The sequence below is a fragment of the Musa acuminata genome, chromosome BXJ1-8, assembly GCF_036884655.1.
Source record: "Musa acuminata AAA Group cultivar baxijiao chromosome BXJ1-8, Cavendish_Baxijiao_AAA, whole genome shotgun sequence".
Taxonomy (NCBI): Eukaryota; Viridiplantae; Streptophyta; class Magnoliopsida; order Zingiberales; family Musaceae; genus Musa; species Musa acuminata.
This window is the reverse complement of record NC_088334.1, coordinates 5,825,054-5,834,904: the sequence shown is the minus strand read 5'-3', so window position 1 is coordinate 5,834,904 and position 9,851 is coordinate 5,825,054. Positions and strand designations below refer to the sequence as shown.

Sequence of the window (9,851 nt, the reverse complement as noted above, 5' to 3'; positions counted from 1 at the left end):
TGTGGAGTCAACATCTAAATCTTTTGTTGAATGGTAAAGCTAAACATTGTCAGCTCTCTGCTAAAAGAATGACAATATTACCTCAAAGATCAGAAACTCAATATTCTTCAATTTGACTCAGATGTTTTAACCAGATCCAACTATGATAAAATGGAGCTGAAATTTAATACATCTGAATCAATTCTATGGTGTCCAGCATTGCATGTCTCCTGACTTTGTGCAGTTTCAGCATCTGAGCCCTTATTACCCACAATGAGATCAATAAAAGGTGGTAAACCAAGATTTCACACCAGAAAACTCTATTATGCTTCCACACTTACAGTCAGTAGATTGTGCAGCTACACTAACAATTTGAAGAAGTTGCATTACATCACTCTTACCAACTGGGAAGACAGTAACTGCACATCTTGTGCATACTTGCTAAGACGACACCCAACCATGAACCATACACCCCACAATTATGCCATCCATAGCCTTCATGAAACTCTCTGATCGAACTAGAGTTTGATCTTGAAAAGTTCAGCATGCTTGAGATGTTCAATGATGTCTGCAACCGATCCAATGACTGCGAGAAGCGAGACAAACAGACAGACTAAGCTCAAAACCTGCAACATAACCCACTTGAATTGCCTCCTCTTGATCTTTGCTTGGTTCATGTACATAGACATAGGATAGTATACCGTCAATGGCCAGAAACCCAGGGCACCAAGCAAGCCAACAACTGCATTGAAGAATGGCAGCATCATCGCCACCACTGTTGTGATGAGCACGAAGAGTGTTCGTAGGATGAGCTTGCACAGTGTGAACTTTATGCTTCTTGATTTGGAGAATGGCAAGTTTAGCGTGTAGACCCTTTGAAAGAAGCCTGCATTGAGCCATTTCTTGGCTGACCACTGTTCATAGAAGGCAAAGATTGGTTGTGCAAATAGCTGAAAGAAAACAAAGGAGATAACTTCAGTAAGTAGAAATGTAATCTTCAACTAGGTCTTACGAGACACTGAATTTAGTTTCCAGTAATATCACTTTTTTTGGTTATTTGCGTTTGTGTAGTTGATCTTCACAGAAAATGCTTGTGTAGAACATCTTTTTGTTGTTCAGCTAGATGAACAATTCTTTGCTGATAGGAAAGGGCTAAATTATTTGTTTCAATAAGCTATTTCTTTGTGCTACAAGTTGCTATTATCTATCATCGGAATCTTTGTCCATCTGAAGCAACATCAGCAAAAATTTATTGTAGACTCTTACCTGATATGCTCCAAAAAGATGTATGAGGACAGCAAGGTTTGCAATGTCGACGAGCCAAATTGGTTTCCGAAACCCAGTTAGAATGTTTCCAGGGGTGTCATTTCCAAAGGTAGCATAACCGAGACAACCAAGAGATATGTAGAACAATGTCGTCAAACCAATGCCATATATACTTGCTTTCTTCATTGTACCATTCTCCGAAGGGGGAGATTTTAGTGTATCCTTCAGAAACATAAGCTTGTGAGTCATGAATAGATGATGACCAGTATTCATGCACTTGAACATTTGGAAACAAAAGACCAGTTCTTAGATTATCAGTAACAATCAAAGTAAACAATGAGCGAAAGAGCCTTTACGAGAACGAAACATGATGATTTATGAGTTAAAAAAAAGTCTATAATCATCAGAAAAATTTTGTGATAACATCATACCTGGATCTCAATCAGAAGCATTGAAAAGGTGTAAGCAAAAGCTACATTCCCAAGTGCTTGGAAAGAATCCCAGATCTTGGTGGTGGAGGAAACATTTCTGATTCCTACCTGAACCCCGGTTAGAGTCCCTTTAGACTTCGGGTGAGAAGAGAATTCCAACAGACACAAACACAATCCAATGGAGGAGTAAGCAAAAGACATTGCTGCAGCAATGTAAGAAAGCACTGTGACTTTCTCCAAGCTGGAGAATTGAGATAGCAATACTTCCATTGCCCCAAAGATCACAACATACAATGTTCCAGAGACCTCACATGAAGCATTGGGACCTTTGTTGCGGAAGCACATTGATAGATCAATGGCCCTCCACATGAATTTGAACAAATTAGTTAGGAAATAGATGCATTCACCAAAATCAAACAAAATAAAAAAGCTTTGGAATAATGAAGAAGTACAAAAGCATTTAGATTCTTCCAAAAAAACAAATACTCACATCATACTCATAACAGAAGTGATTGTATATCCAACCATGGTTCCCCAGAGTATGCTGTATTGTGTGATTCCACATATTAATACGTCCTTTCGACCTGCAAGAACAAACAGCATAAAGCAACTAGAATATAGTATATAGTTTACACTTTATTATACATAATTTAAGTGATTATGTTTCCCTCTATTTTTGACTGTCTAGTGTTAAGCCAATTATTCCCAAATATGTCCAAAAATGCACTAAATTTACCATGATTTGTTGAAACAGGTTTGCGATACCAACTTTGATATTACAATTAAAATAGTTTGATTATTAGCTCTCAGTTTTCCCTTACACTTGTAGAAGTCATACTTCTAACTTTCTGCTCAACTAATGATTCCTGAATGATGAAAACTCAACAAGCAACTATCGTGATTCTAGGGGTAAGACATGGAGCTTCCAAGTCAAAAATCAGATATAACACAGTCCTAGAATAAAGTCAAAATGAAAAGATCCTTACAAAGGATATGAACATCATTTCTTTGATTTAGTGTAGTAGTAGTACCTAGACATGCTCTTATAGCATCCATGTAAGTGTGGTTTCGCCTTCCTTTTGTAGGATCAGGAAGCCGGTAACAGTCCGACAGGAGAGTGGCAGTGAAATAAGTGATGAATGCAAAGAAAACTAGGACAACAGGACCCAGAATCCAGCCCAGCTGGGCAACACTCCAAGGCAAAGTCAGCACACCAGATCCCACAATTGCTGTAATTACATGAGCTGTAGCAGTCCACACAGTCCCTGCAGGTTCAAAACAAGTATCAGATGATAAATGGACTTGAGCTATACTGTTCTCAAATATAGCAGAAAGTTTGACATTTTTACAAGCTCAAAATCAATTCATGATCTGGTCGCCATCCCTGAATATTCCTTCCTATTAAACCAAGCCCGGATTTATTCTCACAATGATTCAGTTTTACAAGCAAGATGGTCAAGTAAAAGAAATATTTTCCCTGATTTTGAATGATAGAAAATCTGATGGCAGCATGAGTATTCATCTCCAGGAAAAAGATTTTATTTTTTTTTAAGCATACAATAATACAATATCTCTGCTATGTTTTGCAACTAAAATGGTTTTCCATGTAATGAATCAAATGGTAGATTCCAAACTGACACATGCCATATGTGAAAGAATGACTGGCTTTAATTTTGTGATTAATGTAGAAAGTAATTTACAAATTTGTTCATGCTATGAATGTCATTAATAAAATATAATTTATCTATCATTCATCCTTTTGTACACGAAAGAAATTTAGTCTGATTTCTAAAATTATCTGAAAATATATACTAGAAGCAACATTAAATGAGGAATAAAAACTGTTTTCATATCTTAGATATCTGCACCAGGAAGCAAAAAATTCACAAGGTTACCTTAAAGGATAAGTTTGTCAGAAAAATAGAAGCAACCCCACATTGAAGCTTATGTAAGGTAGACTCCCTTTGAAAAATAAGAGACTTATGACAACACAACTAAAGGCAGATTTCCAAGAGAACTCCACCAGGTCTTATTAGCGCTGTGCAAACCAACCTTGAAGGAATGCAGGGGGCTGAACATGTAACATTATGATGATTCTCAAGATTACAGTGAGGTGGCGTCTCATACAATGATGATATAGGAAAAGGAAGCAGAATGATGGAGTGTAAGCCAAAGATGAAAAATTAGTCATGCAGATGTGTTCAAGTTGAACATGAAGACAGAGACCATTTATCCTTCACCTGTAAGCAGCTGGTTTGAGATCTGTGTTGTAAAGTTAATTTCTTCACACAGTAAGGAAGCAGGACATAATATCAAACACAACATGGGCGTAAAAGTCAGTATCAGACGAAAGAAATCTGAAAGTCTTCCAAAGTACTTCTGCTGTTTCCAGTTACTAATGCTCTTAAGCAAACATACGATCCACACCAAATTAAAAAGAGGATTCAGGTGAAGAAGAAGCAACATTACCTGTTCTAACGCGGCCATCTTCGCTAGACTCCTCCATTTCCATCTCACCGAAGCAGGGATGATTCCAAGGCCAAAGGCATGTCACCTTGCGCTGCCATCTCCACTCCCATTTATTGTGCATGAGCATGCATCACAGAAACCGATGCAGGCGCCTGAACTGCACCATACACTTGTCATCAACCTGGTTTGGAGTTGAAGCACTCTGCATTTATTGGTTCGCTGTGTTTCCTCTCGAGAGAGAATGGACACCCGAAGCAGTTCTCTGGCTAACGTCGACAAGCTCAATAACCCGACCGAAGATTCTGATGCTGAGAACGAAGACCGATGAAGATAATAGATAGAATGTACTGTTCTCGGCATTCTTGACGTGAAAAATGCAGGTAATGTGAGCACAAGTTGACGATCTGCAACCACAAACTGCGCAACAAAGCAGTGTTCGTATTGGATCATCGAGATAACAAGTAAGCCTCATCGACTCTGTTGAGACATTCGACATCCGAGTTAGTTAGTGCATTATTATATAAGTGATATATGACATCCGAGTTAGTTAGTTAGTTAGTTAGTTAGTTAATGTATTATTATTGAGAAGTAGGGCTTATAAGTTCGTCGTGTCTCTCTTATTCTCAAAGGCACATTTTGAAGCTTATATACTTTGAAAGGATAAAATCGTACGAGTACGCCCATCGTCAAAACGGATAATTCCTCGTAAGCCTATGAGTTGCACCATTGGCCGACTGACCAAATGGTCCCTTATCAAATTTGCGGTAGAAGGAGGGCTCGATACCTGCATCTCGACCGAGCAAACTCGCTCCCGAGCCACACCAATGGCTATCAATTATATAAATGATATATCTTATGTGCGAGTCTATAATATAAGCATCATATATATTATTTGATATAATACATTACAAAATTAATAATTAAACGATCATAGTAAAAAAGGTAATGAGATTGAGAGATTAAGACGAAATGATTAGTTCATTGCTCTCAATTCTATGAGGACAAGACATCCTAAGGACTAAGTCTAAATCTTACTATAAGATATTATGTGATATTGGATAAAATATTACAAAAATTTCAAATATTTGGGTCATTATTAAGAATGGTAAAATGTTTAGATCTTTATTTAACATTAACTAAAAGTGTTTAAATCTTTGTTTAACATAATTGATGATGAAAAAGGTGAAAAATTACGGTAAGTAATTGATAGTCAACATAAAACTTATAAACATGAATCTTAATAGCTCTCATATGTATGCATGATATAATATGATTGTAGTAACTCACAGCAAGATGACATTTTACATTCAAAATCACATTAGGAAGCTGCCAAGTGCACAAAAGGCAAAGCAACAAAATTTACCCGTTTGCAATGGCACTAAAAGTGTATAATGATGCAAATGTCTTGTTACCACCACTGTAAGTTTGCTAGTGACATATATCAGGTAGTAGACTTGACATTACCTTCATGTTCAATCTGTTGAGGAAGTAATCTTTTCTGCAATAGTAGAAAAGAAGAAAGGAAGAACATTATAAAATCTGAACAAGAAAAACAGGAACACATTTGGATTTGGTTTTCTCTCTCTACTCATTTGAACATCTCTTCTTTGTGGGCAAATCTGATGTGCCTGTTCATCATATTTCAGTTTGATAAACTATGATCTTGCGACTTGTAAAATATAAATTATTTCATGAGTGTCACAACACTACATATAATCGGCACATGACCTGAAACTGGAATGTGATAGTTTACATTTCTGTGGAGGATAAAAGCTTCTTATTAATGTTACAATTCAAGCAAAAGGGTGTTTGGATTGAATACACTGAAATGAGCCTGTCGGCTATATATAACAATTTGGACGCCCATCATTCTGCAGCGGTAAACCTGTATGAGGCGTATGAAAGAGTTCGCTCGGTCCAGCTATGATGAATTAACTCAGCCTTGGCATTTTCCCCTGCAGCTCCAAGGGCCACATGCAATGGATAGAGATGTTCCGGCGATGGGTGCGCCATTCTTGCGTCAGGAGCCTTCTCCTCGTAGTTATTCAGGTCATCATGTCTACCAAATTTGTGGAACAAATGAGGATGCCAGTTAAGATCATGGTCAACTTGATCACTTTTTGATAATAGCAATTCATAAAGTTGTAGGGTGTAGAAAACAAAGCATCATCATTTTCTCGAAACTAAATCAACATCATGAATTATGGGTGGTGGTGCTCCTTACCTCTTATTTATCAGTGACTCCTTGAGCCAAGTATCGAAGTCCAGGGCCCATTTTTCGATAGGTCCATCATCCAAAAGTGCAATACTCAAGTTGTGAGTGGCACTCCCAGACCCAATAATAAGGACTCCCTCATCCCTAAGAGGGGTTAGTGCCTTCCCCATGTTATAGTGGTGTGTCGCACCCTTCTCTGTTTGGAGTGAAAGCTGACACACAGGAATGTCTGCCTCTGGATACATAAGCATCAGTGGAACCCATGCACCATGGTCGAGCCCACGGGTCTTCTCCTCTTTGACATGGCTGAAGCCAGCATTCTGTAGTAGCTCCCTCACTCTATTTGCCAGCTTGGGTGCACCAGGTGCAGGGTACTTAAGCTGCCATGACACTATAATTTGGTGAGGTAGATATAGGGCTCAAGAATATCACAGAAACAACCTATACATTTTTATGGAACTTTACATGGATCACATATGTACCTTCAAATTCATGCTCATTTCGAATAAGCATACCTTTGCTGCTGTGAGGATACATAAGATATGCCATATAAAGACTCAATAGAGATTAATTAATATAAAATAGACAATCATATGTATAACAAATCCTGCACCAGTTAATGCAACAAACTCAGTGCTCCTTAAATCTAGAAGATCAGGATAGTGTAGGGCAAGGTCTATATAGGAAGCCAGACAGTATATCTTTACAAATTTATTCATTGGGTCACACATAATTATTTGTATCCTCCGGTCATCTTGCAACTTAAAGAACAAATATCTTCCCTATATAATGAAACCTGTGATTAGGATTTCTATCGTACTAATGATTGAGTGAGATAAAATAGATGATCATGCCTACAACGAATTCTGTACCAATTAATGCCGCAAACTCAGTGCTCCTTGAATCTATAAGTTTGACATATTGTCAGCAAGGCCTATCAAGAAAGCCAGATGGTATATATCCAGGAATTTGTTCAATGGTCATGCACAGTTATTTGTAGCTCCAGTCCTTTTGCTACTCAATGAACAAACATCTTCCCTATATGATGAAACACATGGTTAGAATTTTCATCTCACATTAGTTTCCTCAGTCACAGAAGTATGGTTTAAGATAAACATATAAACAGGATCCCACCAGAAACTTTTTTGATGAACATGCTGATCTAGCAACCAAAGACATATCTAACCAATTACACTTGTCATTCAGTTTCAACTATCTAGAAAAGTAGCATGTTGATCTAGCGTCTAAAAGTATGACTAATTCAGATCTTTTTCTTAACATGAACTAGGAGATCAAAGACCACAAACCTATCATGCTTACCATGATACTGGTTGGGGTAAACCTTCTATTTGTTTAACATATGTACACAATGAAAGCAATTACTATTATAAAGAAACCATAGAATTTAAAACAGATGATAAGGCAAACATTTTTTTTTTTTTTTCATTTTTAGCTCAGCCTCATACTTTGAATGTTTAGAAAATTCATACTGATAACAAGAAGGGGAGATGAACTCTTTTTAGTTGCTCTTGGTAGAGCCATTATCTGTTCTTTGTATCTATCTACCAGGAACTGTCCGTAGTTCTCATACTATTCTCAAAGTACATCATAGCTCGTAAACTGCTGTCATCTTCTTGCTGATTTGATTATGTCACATTTCACTTTATATAGTGATTTTTTACATGGTATAGCTGATGAATTCCTGGGTTTAGCTTGAATTGGTCGACTTCATTGACCCCACAAATTATTCAGTTCTGATACAACTTCATTGTCCCCACAAATTATTTGGTTCCGATACCCATTATCATGGCTTGGCCCGATGGAATAACTGACTTATTATCTTATTGAGTCTAAACCACTGCTCCAAAATACGTAAGCTTAAATGCTCTTATAAGGCCACTCAATTTTTCTCCCATTTTGAGGTGGACAAAACCAGGGTATGACAATATCAATTAAAGAAAAGGTCTTGATATACAAACAAAATAAGCTTAAGATTAGCTAATATTTGCCTTATCCCTGAATACTTCTTTATCACAAGAACCCTCTAAAGTTGCTATAATTTAAGTATTGTAAATTTCATTCAGGAGGATAATCTCATCAATCATCAAGGACATGGCCAAACCTCAAAATCCATACTATAAAAAAAATCGATGGATAGTCATACAAACCTAGACTAACATCAGCCACTGAATGCACTAATTTCTTGCATAGATCGAAACAAGCTGACAAAAAACCAAAAATTTATCGACCAAACAACGTCCAGACAAAAACAAGATCAAATCTTTCACAGGGAAAAGCCAGCAAGAGATCAAATTTTGGCGTTTCCATCTAATAAACCAAAGATTAATCAGCCCCAGAGAGAGAGAGAGAGGTACGGAAGAGGGAGACCTGATACATGGGCTTGGGGAAGCCGTAGAAGTCGTGGATGGTGTCGTTAGGGCCATCGATGACGTTCACGGTGGGGGAAGCGGTCTCCCAGTGAGCGGATACGACGAGGATGGCCCTGGGCGCCGCCTGCAGCACCTTGGACCGCCACGACTGAAGGAAGGGCCTCGCCGGCAAGCTCTCGTCGATCGACAGCGTCGGCGACCCGTGCGAGAGGTAGAACGTCTCCATCCCCCTTCACCTCCGATCGAACCAGAGGTCGAATCCTACACGTCACCCAACACTCCCAACAACGAGCGAAACCCGCGACAGCTTGTCGCGTCGTGCCGACACCAATCTCTCCCATTTTATATATATATATATATATATATATATACTTAATATCTTTATGAAACACTCAATTTGAGATAAACTATATTGTCGCGGATTTAGTTAGTCATAATATAATATTATTCTTTCATAATAAAAAACACTTATCTTATCTTTGACTTTGACTCTTTGTTGTTCAATATTGACTAATATAGTGGCAAATATATTATTTATAAATTTGGATATTGAAATGAATAGTTTAACTAATATTAGTATTACGACTTTAACTTAATAAGATAATTAAAATATTCACCATTTGTCCAAAATACTTAAGTCTAAATTAATAATCCTCATCAGCCTCAACTCCATGCCTTACCTCACGTTCTTTCTAAGTTTCTTCTTTACTCGAAGCTCTTACTATGCCATATTACTAGTTCAATTCTAAGCTTAAGTTAACAGTAAATCACCCATTAGATCTAATTCTATGTCATGATATGTCATTTAGTTTCTAATAGCTATTTCATAGTTGAGCGAGTTGACTTAATAATTATGTACATATTAGATATAATATTGCACGGATTACAACATGACCGCATAGCGCAGTGGATTAGCGCGTCTGACTTCGGATCAGAAGGTCGTGGGTTCGACTCCCACTGTGGTCGTCGTTTTTTTCGTATATATTTATATTTACTTGTTATTTTTATTTTAGCCTTTTTTCTTTATTTCTGTCCCACTTATGGATCATAATAACTGGATTAAAAATTTCAAGGTTTATTGGGTAGTTATGTTAATCTAAT

General features: G+C 37.4%; 2 protein-coding genes and 1 non-coding gene across 3 annotated transcripts; 1 reads left to right on the top strand and 2 right to left on the bottom strand.

Moving 5' to 3' along the window:
* Positions 1-230: 230 nt before the first annotated feature.
* Positions 231-4,524, bottom strand: LOC103993522 (amino acid permease 4-like). Its single transcript, XM_009413615.3, has 6 exons — positions 4,146-4,524; positions 2,708-2,941; positions 2,167-2,260; positions 1,677-2,037; positions 1,246-1,467; positions 231-929 (listed from the first exon to the last, which is right to left on the bottom strand). Exons 1-6 carry the CDS (start codon positions 4,270-4,272, stop codon positions 498-500), a joined length of 1,470 nt encoding a protein of 489 aa, XP_009411890.3. The 5' UTR covers positions 4,273-4,524; the 3' UTR covers positions 231-497.
* Positions 4,525-5,815: 1,291 nt separating this feature from the next.
* On the bottom strand, positions 5,816-9,119 carry LOC103993524 (extradiol ring-cleavage dioxygenase). Its single transcript, XM_009413616.3, has 3 exons — positions 8,749-9,119; positions 6,370-6,740; positions 5,816-6,204 (listed from the first exon to the last, which is right to left on the bottom strand). The coding sequence occupies exons 1-3, from the start codon at positions 8,974-8,976 to the stop codon at positions 6,012-6,014; spliced, it is 792 nt and encodes a 263-aa protein (XP_009411891.2). The 5' UTR covers positions 8,977-9,119; the 3' UTR covers positions 5,816-6,011.
* Positions 9,120-9,642: 523 nt separating this feature from the next.
* Positions 9,643-9,716, top strand: TRNAR-UCG (transfer RNA arginine (anticodon UCG)). Its single transcript has one exon. It is a non-coding gene; the product is annotated as a tRNA-Arg (tRNA).
* Positions 9,717-9,851: the final 135 nt, after the last annotated feature.

Excerpts from the sequence above, each read along its gene's own strand:
- LOC103993524 (XM_009413616.3), bottom strand. The coding sequence starts at position 8,976 with ATGGAGACGTTCTACCTCTCGCACGGGTCGCCGACGCTGTCGATCGAC. Across the intron at positions 6,741-8,748 it reads TCCCCAAGCCCATGTATCAG|CTTAAGTACCCTGCACCTGG; the intron begins GTCTCCCTCTTC and ends GTGTCATGGCAG. Across the intron at positions 6,205-6,369 it reads GAGTCACTGATAAATAAGAG|ACATGATGACCTGAATAACT; the intron begins GTAAGGAGCACC and ends CAAATTTGGTAG.
- LOC103993522 (XM_009413615.3), bottom strand. The coding sequence starts at position 4,272 with ATGCTCATGCACAATAAATGGGAGTGGAGATGGCAGCGCAAGGTGACA. Across the intron at positions 2,942-4,145 it reads AGATGGCCGCGTTAGAACAG|GGACTGTGTGGACTGCTACA; the intron begins GTAATGTTGCTT and ends TTGAACCTGCAG. Across the intron at positions 1,468-1,676 it reads TGCTTCTGATTGAGATCCAG|GATACACTAAAATCTCCCCC; the intron begins GTATGATGTTAT and ends ATGTTTCTGAAG.